A 17,077-nucleotide genomic window follows, 5' to 3' on the forward strand; every position below is an offset into this window, starting at 1 on the left:
ACAATGGGGCAGGGAGCAGTGTGTGTGTGCATATCTCAGAGGAGAATAAATCAATAATGATAGAGACACATAGTGAAATGCTGTGAAATCACCAAAATGAGTGGGATAGATCTAAGTGTTCTGAGCAGAGACTGTATTTGAACCCATGTCTCAGACCCAGAAAATTCTAACTAAAACGGAGGTGCATGATCTATTAGGTGAAAAAAATACGTGTTGTAGATCACGTATAAAGATCTATAAAGCATTATGCTATTTTGGTTAAAAAGTAATGATCACAATATATGGTTATGTGTATTTCATCAGTCTTTAAATTTTGGGGGGGAAATTATAATGGTGACCTTGTGGGGAATGAGAAGGGTTGGAAAGACAAAGAGGACCTCTGACTTCTTGCTCTATATTTATATATTATATGTAGAGGAAAAGGTTTTGATGGGATTATAGGTAAGCTTTACCTGTTTTGGTTTGTCAATATATTTTTTTTAATTTTTAAATTGTATTTAGACAATTAACCTTAACGGGGTGACATTGATCAATAAGAGTACATAGGTTGCAGGTAAACATTTCTATAGCATTTTAACTGTTGATTATGTTGTATACCCATCATCCAAAGTCAAATCATTTTCTATCACCTCATATTTGTTCCTCTTTACACACTTCCCCCAGCCTCTCTTCTGTTCCCACATCCCCCTCCCCCCGGGTAACCACTTCACTTTATCTGTGTCCATGAGTCTCAGTTTTACATCCCACCTATGTGTGAAATCATACAGTTCTTAGCTTTTTTTGATTGACTTATTTCACTCAGTATAATGGTCTCAAGGTCCACCCATGTTATAAATGTCACTATGTCATCGTTTCTTACGGCTGAGTAGTATTCCATTGTGTACATGTACCACAAAGAAGCTTTAAGTCACAGACGTAAGCCCTGCCAGGACAGAGGTTTGATCTCATTTGCTCACTGCCATATTCTCTGTCTAGAGTGCTATCTTGCCCACAGTGGATGCTTAATAAATATTTGTTGGGTGCATCTTGTATACAATGCATATATCTTTATTACACATCAGGGGAGTTGATAGGACCTAAAGTGTGTATAATTAGAAAAGGACAAATGTCCAGACCAAAACCAGAGTCCAGTTGTGTCTACTGTTGAAGATAGGTCTTGGCTGGGCAACTTTCTGTCTGTCCATTTCTCCTCCCAATCCGGTCCTCAGTCGTATGGCTCCAGGAAGAATGTGTGCTTTCTGTCTAGTCCCATGCTGTTTCTACACAGAAGCTAGTGGAGATGTCCCGGACTCCGGAACAGTGGGAAAGTGCTGGGTCTGGCCTGGCCTGGCTCCTGTCCCAGCTCTGAGCAGTGTTGCAGCCCTAGGCTCTGACCCCGGGCACCAGGGCCCTGCCGGCCTGGCCGCCCTCCCGGAGCACCCCACCCCGCTCTGCCGCGCACGAGCTGCCTCCCAGAGCCACTTCTCTTTCCTGTGTTTGCACTAGAGCTGCCTCTCGTTTAATCTCCACCCCTAGTCCTTTAGGGAAATGTGTCAATCACAGCACAGATGCAGAAAGCAGATGTCACTCCTGTCATTTTAAGGAGATGGTGATTTCATACAAGAATTAAGAACGTAAAAAGTCTCTGGAAGTGCTGGAGGAGTAGGATCCAGACTGGGCTTCCAGAAACGAGTCCAGAACATCACCACAGACTTGGGCCCTCCAGTCAGGACAGCGGGCGAAGGGGATCAGGAGGCTGCTGTAGCTCTTGACTGGAGGAAAACAGCATCAAAGCTAGAGACAGCACCTGTGTTTGCTGCTGTGACATCTAGCGGGCCTAGCTCAGTGCTCGAGGCCTGTTTGCTGGGCGGGTCGGTGGGTGGACAGTGGGTCCTGGACTGTGGGTCTTATCCAGAATGGTATTATGTTCTTAATCTTTTGTGAGAGGGAGGTTAGCACAGAGGTCAACACAATGAATTTTAGTTCCTGAGCTTTTGTGTTCCTAGCCCGTCTCTGCCCCTACTAGCTCTGTTACCTTCGGTAAGTTACTCCACCTCTCTGTACTGGTTCCTCCTCTGGAAGAAGAAGCTAATTAGCTGTCTTATACAGCTGCCTTAAGAATTAGATGACTTAATACATAGAGAGCCCCCAGGACAGGAGCTGACACATAGACAGCACTGTGTAAGCATTTGCTATAAAGTAGTAGTTTCCAACCAAGTCTGTGGACCAGTCCACCAGAAATTCCGTGCCGGTCCACAAAAGAGTCAATCACTCTGGTGCTGATGAAGATTATAGACCCAATGATCTGAGTCGAATTAGCTTATGCTCAGGGTGATTTCTGCCTTAGTGGTCCCTGAAATAACTCTCCTATTTACACTGATCCCTAAGTATAAAACGTTTGAAAACCACTGCAGTGTAAAGGACAACATAGGCCTTCTCTTTGTCCTGTTTTGTAGCGTTTTGTCTCGTCCTTTGCCAAGGACATTGGGCTGCACGGAAAGGGCGTCCTCCTGAAGCTGGCTGGTCAGCCGTCCTGTTAGCTGCTGTGCACAGTACAGCACACTGGCCGACACCAGTGTGTTTGCAAAGGTTGTGTTTGTTCGGGGACTCTGTTGACTAGAACCCTAAGCCCAGTTCTGCTTGTGCAGAAAATCTGCTTATGCATTCATTTCTGACTGCAACTGTTCCAGTTTAACGGGAGGTTTCCCCTGCCCAAGTGCCACCATGTCTGATGTGCTACAGCTCCTCAGTGGCAGCAGGAGCAGATGAGGCAGATGTCTTACGAGCCCTTTCAGAAAAAACAATCTCATGGCTCTTGCTTGTTTTGGTCGAGATCTCAAAGTGCTGCGCTGCGCTGTGCTGAGCTGTGCTGTGCTGAGCTGTGCTGTGCTGTGCTGTGCTGAGCTGTGCTGTGCTGTGCTGTGCTGCATGCTGTGCTGAGCTGTGCTGTGCTGTGCTGCGCTGCGCTGTGCTGAGCTGTGCTGTGCTGCATGCTGTGCTGAGCTGAGCTGTGCTGTGCTGAGCTGTGCTGTGCTGCGCTCTGCTGAGCTGTGCTGTGCTGTGCTGAGCTGTGCTGTGCTGAGCTGTGCTGTGCTGCATGCTGTGCTGAGCTGTGCTGTGCTGTGCTGAGCTATGCTGCGCTGAGCTGCGCTGTGCTGTGCTGTGCTGAGCTGTGCTGTGCTGTGCTGAGCTGTGCTGTGCTGTGCTGTGCTGTGCTGTGCTGTGCTGAGCTGTGCTGTGCTGAGCTGCACTGCGCAGTGCTGTGCTGAGCTGTGCTGTGCTGTGCTGCGCTCTGCTGAGTTGCGCTGTGCTGAGCTATGCTGTGCTGTGCTGCACTGCGCTGTGCTGAGCTATGCTGTGCTGAGCTGCGCTGCGCTGCGCTGTGCTGAGCTATGCTGTGCTGAGCTGCGCTGCGCTCTGCTGAGTTGCACTGTGCTGAGCTATGCTGTGCTGAGTTGCGCTGTGCTGAGCTGTGCTGAGCTGCGCTGCGCTGGAGAAAACTTCCCACAGATGCATACTGTCTTTTGTGCCTCTGGTGAGTTGAACAAGAGTATTTAGAACCAGCAGCATCTCAAGAGGCTTGATTCATCTCGTGCCTGGTAAAATTTGGCTCTCTGAACAGTCTGTGGGCCTAGTCTCTGTCAACAGTCCCTAGCCCTGGCCACCAGCTGTTCTCTTCCAAGAGCTACACTCTGCTCCTCCTCCCAATTCTATCCACCTAACCGCAGACCTGCTGCTAGGGTTCTTGCCAAAAGAACCAGCTTAAGGACAGGAGTAAACTTGGGTCTAGGAACCGGCTCTGCCCTTCAGTCTGCTTCTTAATGCCTTGTGAACACATGCAAATTAGTTAATAGCTTCAGGCTTTGGTCTCATACTGAACCTAACGGACTACACTCAAAAATGTTAAAACAGTCTGCTTTGGTTGGATGGATGGATGAATGGGTGGACGGATGGCTGACCAGATAGACAAATGAACCATTTCTCTTTTTCTTTACTTTTTATTTTTTTTTTGTAGTGAGAGAGAGAAGGGGAGGGAGAGAGACAGAGGGACGATAGACAGGAAGGGAGAGAGATGAGAAGCATCAATTCTTCATGGTGGCACCTTAGTTGTTCATTGATTACTTTCTCATATGTGCCTTGACCATGAGGTGGGGGGATGGCTCAAGCCAGCGACCTTGGGCTTCAAGCCAGTGAACTTGGGCTCAAGCCAGCGACCATGGGTCATGTCTATGATCCCATGCTCAAGCCAGTGGCCCCACGCTCAAGCTGGTGAGGCCACGCTCAACCTGGATGAGCCCATGCTCAAGGCACGACCTTGGGGTTTTGAAGCTGGATCCTTAGAGTCCCAAGCTGACACTCTGTCCACTGTGCCAAGGCCTGGTCTTGCTGAACCACTATTTCCATTTGCAGAACAAACCATTTCTTTAAGAAGATAAAAAGATAAAATATATCTTAGTATAGCAAAAATAAAAATAAAGAAACCATAGAATAGTCAAAGCCATGAGCAGTTCTGGAGAGACATCTTTATGTACAATCTTGGATTAAAGCAAACTGAATATCCTCCCTGCAAGTCTAGTTTCCCTGAGAAGTTGGTGGTTCAGAGTCAGTTTTGCAGAAGATGGAGAAGCATTTTCAGGAGCAGGACAGAGAATCCCTAGCTGCACCAGCAAACACTAACCAGCAAAGCCAAGGCCAGCAGCCCTGACTGATGGGAGGTGGTTATGACAACAACTCAGGTTTTCTGGGAAACTGGTATCCTGGGCCATCTTTAAAGAGCATCAAATTCAAGAAGATACTGGAGTTAAACTCCTATCTCAAAATTATCTGACTTATGTGTACTGTTAGAAACTGCTGCTATACTCAATACTTTTCTTTAAGAGTGAGATCAGGTCAATAAAAGTCTTCTTGACCTAATCACACATTATCTCCACCACAAAAGAAGCAGCAGGCACTTTTCTTCCCTGGAGTGGTCCTTGTGACCACCCGGGAAGCAGTCCACACAGCCTTTGAGAAGCCATTGGGTGGAGGGGGCAGTTCCCTGGCTTAAACCTCATGTCCTATAGGAGCCCGTTTCTCTGGAACACTCCCCAGGTGTAGCTTCCAGTGTTCCTCCAAGGGACAGGCCCAGTTATACCAGCCGTACAAGACTCATTGCACCCAGAGAAGCCCCACCCTCCGGCTTTCTATCCAGTCTTTATAGTTCTCCCAATCTAACGCAGTTTACCCGGCAGGGGTCATTTTTATCATAAGCAATCTTGCCTGGCTAGAGTTTGACATTCTTCCCTTATCAGGTTTCCAGGGAAACAGAGCTAAAATGTTAACCAAAGGTCAAATTCTTATGAGAAGGGAAAGGGGGTTTAATAATACTTTGTCTACAATATGCATCTTGCCAGTTGTTAAGGAAATAATTTTATTAATGTTTCAATCCAGACTTTACAGTGTGTCTGTGGCAGAGACGATGATATATGAACCCCAAACTCCATTTCTTTTTCCTCCTGGGCACAGTTAGGCCACCTTTTCCAGATTCTGTTGCAGGTAAATGTAGGTTTATGACTAATTCTGGCCAATGAGTCATGGCGGGAGTGGCAGAGATCATTTTCAGGCTGAACCCATGGCAATCTCCCTGGAAGTCCTCCGTCCTCTCTCTCAGCGTCTGCTGATGAGCTGGCTGCACAGGCTTCCGCGCGGGGTCGCAGCCCCACAGAGAACGGCGGGCCACTCGCTAGTGGAACCTGGCGTCTGACGGCGGAGTAGGGCACAGACCTCCTGCTGCCAACACACGCTGCATATGATACAAGCAAGAAATGAATGAGCAGTGAGAAAAGGAAAGGATGAATGTGTCTGTGTTTTAAATCCCCCCCCCCATAAAAAGATGAACTAGCAAAGAATGCTTGATTAGGAAAATTAAATTACTATGGTTAACCCTCTTAATGTTGAGGCAAACTACAGAATTAATATTCCCCCTCTCTCTGGCCCTTTCTGACATGTGAGAGACTTCGAACAGAGCTAGGGAAGACATCCATCTCCCCCATCGCCACCTTCTATGTGGTCCTTTGCTGGCTGAACTGAAAATTCCATGACAGTCAGAGGTTTCTCGTCTAAGAACCGCCCAAGCGGCTCATTCCAGTCAGATTTCAGTGACATGATTGGGGGCACAGACCAACCCACACTAAGTGGCTGAGAGGAAGGAGCCAAAGCTTCTCATCATTAAAATCCTAAGTAGAAAATCCAAGAAATGTGTTTGCTAAGAAGTTGAAACAAGTACCGCTTTGTAGCTGATCAATTCGTTTCCAAATTGTGCTTATTAGATGCATAATGTTACTTAGTTGTCCTGTGCTTAGCTGTTTTGATAAAGAAGTTAGAGGTCTTTTCTATATAACATTTAATTGGGGAAACCTATGAATGAGCATCTTTTAAAATTAATAATACTTATAATATTTAGTGTGCATTTGGGTATAAGTTAAAAAAGAAAAAAGAAGAAAAACCTCAAACTGGTTTAAACAAGGAAGGTAATTTATTGAATCCTATGACTTAGAACAGGCGTCCCCAAACTATGGCACGCGGGCCACATGCGGCCCCCTGAGGCCATTTATCCGGCCCCCACCGCACTTCCAGAAGGGGCACCTCTTTCATTGGTGGTCAGTGAGAGGAGCATAGTTCCCATTGAAATACTGGTCAGTTTGTTGATTTAAATTTACTTGCTGTTTATTTTAAATATTGTATTTGTTCCCGTTTTGTTTTTTTTACTTTAAAATAAGATATGTGCAGTGTGCATAGGGCTTTGTTCATAGTTTTTTTTATAGTCTGGCCCTCCAACGGTCTGAGGGACAGTGAACTGGCCCCCTGTGTAAAAAGTTTGGGGACCCCTGACTTAGAAGTTTGGAAAAGGGGCTCTGTCAAGTGGGAAGAGGCCTTGGGGGGGAGGGAGCAGCAAGTAAACAGGTTAAACAGGGAGAAGCAAGCTCCCTCCTGCTCTTCCTTCTGGTCTCTCCAGTGCCCCCTATTGGCAGAGGCTAATGGACCCAGATTTCTTTTTTTTCTTTTCTTTTTTACAGAGACAGAGAGATAGTCAGAGAGAGGGATAGATAGGGACAGACAGCAACAGAGAGAGATGAGAAGCATCAATCATTAGGTTTTTGTTGCGACACCTTAGTTGTTCATTGATTGCTTTCTCATATGTGCCTTGACCGTGGGGCTACAGCAGACTGAGTGACCCCTTGCTGGAGCCAGCGACCTTGGGTTCAAGCTGGTGAGCTTTGCTCAAACCAAATGAGCCCACGCTCAAGCTGGCAACCTCGGGGTCTCGAACCTGAGTCCTTCTCATCCCAGTCTGATGCTCTATCCACTGCGCCACCGCCCAGTCAAACTAATGGACCCAGATTTCAAAGCACAAGAGTTTGCTGAGCCTGAGCCCAACATCAGACATCTGAGTACAGAAGGGCAGGTGTGACGTGGAGAGACAATAGCTGAATAACAATCACATCTCTCTATGGAAAATGATATTTCAAATTGCTGTCATATGAAAAGGTAATTAGAGAGAATACAACCCAGAAATGTAAGAAACAGGTATTATAGAGGTATGTCAGGTGGTTAATAAAGGCATTTGTTACTTTTCTTGATTATGTCATGTTTAGCTGTTTCTTTTCTGTATTTAAATTGTTCTTTCTGTCCTTATTCTAAATAAATGTTACCTACATACTGTAAAAAAAATAAATAAAAAATATTTACAACCTTCCCCAATAACATGCAGAGATCACAAGTTTCCAAGAATGAAGGTGCTTAGGGGATAGCACTTCCCAATCTCCGCTTGCCTCTCAAGTGGAGCCTGGCTCAGTGGGGGCTTTCTTCTGGGTGCTTTGTTCCCCAGAGCTTAGCTGAGAGGGGAGCAGGGGGTAGAGTAAGGTCCCCAGTTCCCCCACATGGCTTTCCCTTCTCCCGGTCTACACGGGCCTCTGGAGCCCTGAGCACAGTGCCATCACCCCCAGTGCACTGCGGCTGCACGGAGGAAGTGCCGAGGGTAGTGTTTTACCTGTGTCCCAGAGCCGCCTTCCTGTCTCTGAGCTTTTCCAGGACCATTGCTCTCCCTTCCTGCAGAAGGTACCTCCAATGGAGGGCAACACCTTGTCTTTATTGTTTTTTTTGGGGGGGGGGTTTCTTTGTAGGTTGGAAGGCATACTATCTCCTCTCTTAAGCGTGACAGCCAATGGGTATTTCTCTGTGATTCTGCTTAAAGTTATTCCACACAACTGGTTATATATATATATTTTTTTCTATACTTGCTATGTGTATATATATACACACATACATACATTCATACATATATATATATGCTAATAAAACAAATTAATTGTAAGGTACTAGAAGGAAGGAATGGCCTTTTATTTCTTTATATTATTTTGTGTGTGTGTGTGGCAGAGACAGAGAGAGTCAGAGAGAGGGACAGATAGGGACAGACAGACAGGAAGGGAGAGAGATGAGAAACATCAATTCTTCGTTGCAGTTCCTTAGTTGTTCAGTGATTGCTTTCTCATATGTGCCTTGACTGGGGGACTACAGCAGACCAAGTGACCCCTTGCTCGAGCCAGCGACCTTGGGTCCAAGCTGATGAGCCTTGCTCAAACCAGATGAGCCCACGCTCAAGCTGGCGACCTCAGGGTCTCGATCCTGGGTCCTCCACATCCCTGTCCGATGCTCTATCCACTGCCTGGTCAGGCTCTTTATATTCTTTTTGTGATTTGTTCAGTTAGTATTTTATTCAGTTGCAAGTAACAGAGAGCTGGAACATCATGGCTTAAACCGATCAGGGTTGTATTGTCATGTAAAGTAGGTCCTGATGTAGCCTGTCCATGCTGTGGCCATGGTGGCTCTGCCCGCCATCGCTGACCAAGGTTCCTCCACTCTCTGCTTCAGCGTCTCTGAGGGACAGCCCTGTGTGTCACTGGCTGCTGGGGCTCAGGCATCACTCCCGGGTTCCAGGCAGCAGAGCAGAGAAAGAGGACCAAGGCACCCCTTGCCTTTTAAAAAGGAGACCTCTGACACTCCCACTCCCCCTGCACTTACCCCTCATTGTCCAGACTCAGCTACATGGCCGTGCCCAGCTGCAAGGAAGCTGGAGAGCAGTTTTTTAGCCAATTGATAATGGGCCTGGCGAAGAATTGGATTCTGTTACAAAGGAAGAAGTCAATGAATTTTTTATGACAATGCTGATAAAGTAGAGTATTGGCCAAAAGACTTCTCCTTGGGAGCATTCTAAAGAAATTAAAGTTTAAGTTTAAAAAATTAAATGTCCAGCGAAGCTGAGATGATAAAGGGCTCTTAAGCCAGATTACTCAGGGGAGAAGATTTATAGAATTCAGAGGTCATTCCATGACCTTTTATACTTTATTTTTTAACATTAAAAATATTTATTGGCCCTGGCTAGTTGGTTCAGCGGTAGAGCGTCAGTCAGCCTGGCATGGGAAATCCCAGGTTTGATTCCCAGTCAGGGCACACAGGAGAAGTGACCATCTGCTTCTCTACCCTTCCTCCCCTCCCCTTTCCACAGCCAAGGCTTGAGTGGTTCCAGCAAGCTGGCTCCATGCCCTTGCCTCAGGCACTAAAATAGCTTGGCTGCTGAGCAATGGAGCAATGCCCCAGATAGGCAGAGCATCGCCCCATTAGAGGGCTTGCCAAGTGGATCCCGGGTCAGGGCACATGTGGGAGTCTGTCTCTCTGCCTCTTGCCTCCCATTTAATAAAAAAAGAAAAAAGAAAATATTTATTGGATTATGGATTATGTTATCATTCTAGAAGTATACCTGTTAATTTTTAAATCTTTGAAAAAAGGAGAACATAATGTCCCCTGCTCCTAGAACATAGAGATAGCCCTAATTAACATTTGGTGTGCTTTATTCTAGTCTCTTCCATGCATAATCTATTCCTTTTTCACAAATAAAAAAAAATCTTCTTGCTGTTTGCAGTGGTGTTTTAACTGTGTTTTTAAAAAGCAATACATTGGAAAGTGTTCCTTCCACCTTTGTCCCTTAATCAGTCCCCTGTCCCATGATCACTGCTCATGGTTGTCTCTGTGTATCACATCAGAGTTTGTTTTTTACATGTTTCAACAAATACAAGCTGTGATACATTTCACATAATTGCCAGCCCACCTTACACAGGGCTTCTCACCTTGATTTTCTCACTCCCACTTGATTCTTACGTTCTGCCTGGTCAGCACAGGGCTTCCCTCCTCATTTGCACAGCATTCCCTCCTGGGATGTGTCCCATTTATTACACAGCTCCCTATTGATGGGCACTTGAGTTGTTTTCTATATTTCGCTATTACAAACTATTAATAAACAGCCTTTTATAAGTATAATTTACATATATTAGCATATTTATAGGATAAATTCTTATAAGTGAAATTTGTAGGTCAAATGCATTTGTACTTTTGATAGGTATTGCCAATCTATCTGCTCTTTATGCTGGTTGTAGCAGTTTACCCTCCCATTGACAATATGTGAGAATTTCTGTTTCCTCATGGACTCATCAAAAGTGTATTCTCACATTTCTGGATTTTTGCCTATATGGTAAATTGTTAAAATCTACCATGAGCCTGACCAGGCAGTGGCACAGTATATAAAGTGTTGGCTGGGACACTGAGGACCCAAGTTCAAAACCCCGAAGTCACCAGCTTGAGTGAGGGATCATCCAGCTTGAACAGAGGCTCACCAGCTTGAGTGCAGCATCACTGGCTTGAGCATGGGATCATAAATATGACCCCATGGTTGCTGGCTTGACCCCAGAGGTTGCTGGCTTGAAGCTCAAGGTCACTTGCCTGAGCAAGGGGGTTACTGACTTGGCTGAAGCCCCCAGTCACGGCACATATGAGAAAGTAATCAATGAACAACTAAGGTGCCACAACTGTGGGTTGATGTTTCTCATCTCTTTCCCTTCCTTTCTCTCTGTCCATTTTTCCCTCCCTTCGCTCTCTCTCAAATAAGTAAATAAAAATAAACAAAATTTTAAAAAAATCATATCATGATATAGCTTTATTTTGAGGAAGGTTGACTCAAGTGTGTGTATATGTGTGTGATTTAATTTCTATCTTCTCGCTGTTCCTGCTCAGTGCTTTACCTTTCAAGAGCATTAACCAACGAGATCTCTGGGCATGCACTGGTCGGTTCGACTGATAAACATAAGAAAGCTGCACTCCTCAACTGAACAGTTGCTATTTCCTCCCTGCATCTTATTCCTGACAAATACATCAGCTGCATTCTAGCCGAATGATTGCTTATGACTTTGATAGTTTATACCCTGCCTTATTTCTAAGATATTTTAGGTACAAAAATAGGAATAAAGGGAAAATAAAAATTTTAAAAAAACTACAATAAGAAAAGCAAGATGAAGGCAGATAAAGTCAATAGTCATTCCTCGCCATATCTGTGATTCACTTTTTGCTGTCTCACTGAATCACAGATTTTAAAACTGTATATATCTAATTTTGTATTATCACGGATTTTTCACTATATTGTGGGATTTTGTGGTATATATGTATTTTTATATATTTGTTATTTTAAGTATTTTTGCAGTAAAATAATCATTTTCTAGCCTAAAAATTGAAAACAATATAAAAATATTAATTAAAACATATTAAAAGGATATTAAAATAAAATATGTAGCATACAGCAGATGAGTAGACAGACTTGCAAGAAAGGAAAACACAGCTACAGCCACTTCCGCTTGAGCTAGTTTGCCCACGTGAGATCGTACACGGCACACTATTGGCTGATGGATGGGAGGCGACCAACCAGAGCACTGTGTTCTGTATCTTTATTATATGTGGCTTAAGTGTCTGTTTGTCGCCGATAGCTTATTGGTTGCTTGCATAACTGTACTAGCCAATGGGGTGAAGTTGCCACGGCTGAATGCAAATTGAGCGGGTCAGGGGGAAGGTGAACATTTGTTTGCATTGGCAATCATCTATTTTACATAAAAACTACGTCTTAACGTAATTTCTTTTAAGAATATCTCCTAGAAAATACAGCACTGAAGAGGAGAGAAAAGGAGCTAAAGCTGCACAAAAACGGCTTTCTCGACAAAAAGAAACCACTGAGCAGAGAAAGACAAGGCTTGCTTCAGTCGCAGAGCAAATGCATCTTTCTTGGCAAAATGAGACTGATGAGCATAGAGAAACAAGGCTTGCCTCAGATGCAAGACAAAAAAGCCTGTCTCAACAAAATGAGTCCCTTGAACAAAGGCAAGAGAGAAATGCAAAAAAAAAACGACAGAGTAATGCTGACCGAAACGCAAAAAGGATTAAAACATATTTAAATCACCTTTATTTATTGAGCTAGCGGTGGCTCTTAAGAAATGTACCGCCAGTGGTTTCCTTCATTGCACTCTACTTTAAGCAATTAAGCAAGTAGAAGGGGGAAACCCCATGGGGCACTAAGCAAAGGGGCGTCCTTGCCGCCTGCCCTGGGTAATTCAGTTTGAATTAGCAGACACCTTTGCACAAATCATTTTAATTACAATTTATAATATCTAGAACAGCGGTCATTTCATATGACCGCCAGGCTTTCTAGTATATAAATAATAAAATAAATATAAGGTCTCAACTTTGTGGATTTTCGCCTGTAGCAGGGGGTTTCTGAAACCTAATCCCCCTGATAGATGAAGGACCACTGTGCACCAAATATCCCTGACCCTTGCTAAAGGCAACTTACAGATTAGGCCAATGCCAAGAGAAAAACAAGAGTTGAAGACATCTCACCAGCGCCCTGTCAGAACCTGGCTTTTCTGGGCCTATAATAGATACGCTAGCTATATAACAGATATAGAGAGTGCATTGAGGGAAGACGTTCTTTCTTCCATCATCCTTGATGCTGCAAACTCGGGTGTCCTGTGGAACTGGAGCAGCGGAGGCAGCAACAGGGCCGAGAGGAAGGGGGCACGGCTGATGGCGAGAGCAGCGAAGAGCTCCGCAGTAGGGAGATCCAAGGAGAGAGGCGGGGCGGGGGTGGGGGGCACAGGCTCAGACGGCGCAGCAGTGAGAGGCAGCTGCCTCCAAATTAAATGTGGAAGGGTTATTGCGGTCACAGAAAAGGAAAGCATTTAGCATTATTTATCAAAAGTTCAACTAAATTCTACTGAAATGTTTATAGTACCACGCAGCTTGCCTCCTCTTACGCCCTGACCTTGGTCAGATTCCTTTTTGGCACCTTGGCTTCTCTTTCCGGCCAAGTCGTACTTGGAGTTGAGCTCTATAGAGGAAGGAGGGCTTGCTCGGGCCTGGACTAAACATTGTAAGAGAACATTCGAGTTTCTAGCAGAGGGAGCGTAATTCTACCAATGTTTAGGGAAAACTGGAGACCGTCTTTATGTCTACATCAAATGACAATACTTTACTTTCCAGTATACTTCATACATAAAATGATCACTTTCAATCTTGGTCGAAAAGCTAGTCATTCTATGGTTATAGCTCCAATGAGAGAGATTTGCTAGTAGAAGGGAATATGAGAAACAATTAGTGGCAGATTACTGGGGCGAAAATTTACCCAAAAAAACCCATGTTGTTATAATTGCCCTTTCATACACAAAAGCATGAGCATTGCTCACTATCAAAATAAACTTGTTTTGTTTCATCTGGTGCAGATAAAGCTGTCCTCTCTCCAGACCAAACAAACCCTGTAACTTACAGCACAATATTTTCTCTTTCCAGGCATCCTATAAGCCGTTGTTGAAGCAGGTTGTAGAGGAAATATTTGATCCTGAAAGGCCAGATCCTGTTGATATCGAACACATGTCTGCAGGCCTCACTGATCTCCTTAAAACTGGATTTAGCATGTTCATGAAGGTAAAGTAACTATGAAAAGGTAATCCTGAATGTAACGCTGTCTTTGCCGGGCGTGAAAATGCTGACACCCCCTTAACCTGTCGAATGCCACATAAGATACTGTCCAGTATTTTGGCTCTTCTGAAATCATGTACGATCTATATTTGACTTTTGGTTAAAAGCAGCCTGACCTTCCAGCCTCATGCAGATTCTTTTGATGAAAGCACTGTGATCTTTTCTGATCAGTATGTAAAGACACAAGCCCTTCAGGACAGCACTGTTGAAAATGTCTCTCCTCCTGGCCTACATTTCCATGTAACAGGAACCCATCTACTGCTCTGTTGTTCTTAATTAGTGCCAGTCTGTTGTTATTAATTCTAGAACTTATTATGAAGGATAATGAGTAACTCTGCTCGGTCGTATGATCAGCATCACCCCAAAACCCATTTTAAAATGACTTTTGTCCCACATATTCCCAGTTGACAAGTGCTAGAATTTCTCTGGCTAATATCAAGAGTGGGCCAAAATTACTGCACAGCTTTTGCAGTGGGGATGAAAGGAGGAAAAGTACACAGATGCGATCTATTTTTAACCCACTGCAAAGTTTCTGAATTTAAAAGGATCCAAACAAGATCATGGGCAGACCTCCCAGTCGATGTCAGGGTTTCAGTTGTAATAACTCTTGGAAATAACAGAATGTTTTGCCAGCTTCAAAGCGACTTTGAAATCATGAATTAATCTACATAGAAGAGCTGGCCTCTGCCAGGAAAACTGGTCCACTCCAAAGCCAGAGGACAGAAGCCAGACAATCAGACTCTCAACCAAGCGGTTAACGGCTGGAGTAGACGTGCAGGTCTCCTTCCTGCTGTTCCCAATTATCATCAACTTCTGTTGCAGTGCATCGCTGGTGTATTTTTTGCACGCGTGCGTGTGTGCGTGTATGTGTGTGTGTTTTAAATAACACAGCACAGATCCACTTCTCAGAGATGTTCAGGGGCTCCTGTGTTGAACGTAAGCCCAGGGTGGTTCAGCAGCCCTTCGTGAGGGCTAGTTCTTACAGACACCTCCAGGCTAGATGTGGTCTCTGACCCTTCCACTTGATCACCCTATTCCTTCATTCACGAGCTTGGACTTCACCCTGAAGAGAGACTAAAATATCAAATGTGCTCGTCCAGGCCCTGGTCAGTAAGGTCTGAGGCTGGCCCAGGGGCTGTGCGTCCATTCCCAGCCAGGCTGCTGCACACTTGGTCTGGCCAAGGCCACAAGGAGAGCTGGAGCCCGCCTGCACTCTGCTCACCACACGAGTTGTTAGTTTGCGAGTAGGCACGGTGTACATGGAACGAGGCCCTGACTCACTTTTTGTCCCGTGATGCTCCACAGAAAGAACTTGTTTCTTAGCAAAAGGGTCTGCGACCAAGTATGTTTGAGAAACACTGGACTGAACAGCAAAATCCTTTGCCGCTTGACTTCATGATGCCTTTGAAGTGCTAATGGGCTTCGCAGCTCTGCAGGGCCCATACAGAATATCTGTTGTGGGAGGACTGTCCACGTGCGTTTTCTATCACTGTTTCATAAACCGTGAGTCATCACATTTTAAAATTACCCTCGTAAATGCTACAGGGTGTTTTCTGCAGCTCTTCCTGTGGTCAGAAACTTCCCTGTCCCAAGGTGGACTCTGCTTCGGAGGAAGGTTGGAACCATCCTGGGCCAACTTCGGACGCTGTGCTTGTCCCCATTCAGACCTCTGGACTTAGGGGGTCGGAGGACATGCTCCTGCACCTTGAGACTGACCTCGAAGGGAGGTTTTGAAGTTGTAAATACAAGAGAAAAGAATTTTTGTTCTCCCAACAGCTGTCAGAATCCATTCCCTGGCCCCCAGCTGCTGGGCCACTGGTCTCAGTCACCGGGGGGGGGGGGGGGTCATCTGTGGACAGGGGGTGGGGAGGGTCTCGGTGGGCTGGCCGAAGAGCCCTCCCGCCCCAGTACCCTAAGGGAGAGTCGTTCTGTTCTGTTTCTACGTGGGCCTGGGCAGCTGGCTCTTCCCACCATTTCATACAATGTGACAAGGAAAGGTACCTGTGGCCATATGTTCAGGGTCTTGACAAAAATGGGATAAATGTAAAGAGGAATAACCAATAGGGCTTTGAGAAAGCAACTGTGATTTCCCAAAGAGCTCTGTCTTTGAGATGGAGGTGAGGCCATCAGGAGAGGGTATCTCTGCCCTGCTGTAAGGCCAGTGGAGAGAAGAAGGTGCAGAGTGCAGGTGGGATAGCCCTTGGCCAGGGCTACTTCCCAGTCTCTCTGGGCCTGTTTCCCATTGTTCCTCACTCACCACCCAGAGATATGCAGCTGACCTGTTCTCAGCATGTACCATGGGATCAGCCATTCTTGTATTTAAACCTCACAGCAATCCTAGGAGGTAGGTTCTACCATTATCCCTGCTCTGTCAATGGGGAAGCTGAGGCCCAGGCAGTTAAGCAGTAGATGTGAACTTCCAGAAGAAGGTGAGATTGGCTCGTACCCTTTGCTGTTCTCGGGTGTTTTCCAAAGAGCACACAGGAAACGGGACGCCGGGATCGGTCTCCAGGTCGGTCTTACTGAAAAGCCCACACTCTTACCATGACATTTTTTAACTTCAGTATACTTTTCAGCATTTTTTTTTTTTCATTTTTCTGAAGCTGGAAACAGGGAGAGACAGTCAGACAGACTCCCGCATGCGCCCGACCGGGATCCACCCGGCACGCCCACCAGGGGCGAAGCTCTGCCCACCAGGGGGCGATGCTCTGCCCATCCTGGGCGTCGCCATGTTGCGACCAGAGCCACTCTAGCGCCTGGGGCAGAGGCCACAGAGCCATCCCCAGCGCCCGGGCCATTTTTGCTCCAATGGAGCCTTGGCTGCGGGAGGGGAAGAGAGAGACAGAGAGGAAAGTGCGGCGGAGGGGTGGAGAAGCAAATGGGCGCTTCTCCTGTGTGCCCTGGCCGGGAATCGAACCCGGGTCCTCCGCACGCTAGGCTGACGCTCTACCGCTGAGTCAACTGGCCAGGGCTCAGCATTTTTTTGAAAGTTAAATATTTATCTGTCATTAATCCTTTTCTTTTTTTTTTTAATAATTATTTTTTTAATGGAGCGACATCAATAAATCAAGATACATATATTCAAAGATAACAAGTCCAGGTTATCTTGTCGTTCAATTATGTTGCATACCCATCACCCAAAGTCAGATTGTCCTCTGTCACCTTCTATCTAGTTTTCTTTGTGCACCTCCCCCTCCCCCTTTCCCTTTCC

At 45.6% G+C, this 17,077-nt stretch overlaps 1 protein-coding gene across 1 annotated transcript in view; it reads left to right on the top strand.

The window, feature by feature from the left end:
* Window positions 1-17,077, top strand: part of SCFD2 (sec1 family domain containing 2) — a 394,551-nt gene that overhangs the window by 353,750 nt on the left and 23,724 nt on the right. The window contains exon 7 of the mRNA XM_066280835.1: window positions 13,678-13,812. Within this exon, the coding sequence (XP_066136932.1) occupies window positions 13,678-13,812 (135 nt within the window). The remainder of the gene's footprint in view (window positions 1-13,677; window positions 13,813-17,077) is intronic.

Source organism: Saccopteryx bilineata, chromosome 5, assembly GCF_036850765.1.
Source record: "Saccopteryx bilineata isolate mSacBil1 chromosome 5, mSacBil1_pri_phased_curated, whole genome shotgun sequence".
Lineage (NCBI taxonomy): Eukaryota > Metazoa > Chordata > Mammalia > Chiroptera > Emballonuridae > Saccopteryx > Saccopteryx bilineata.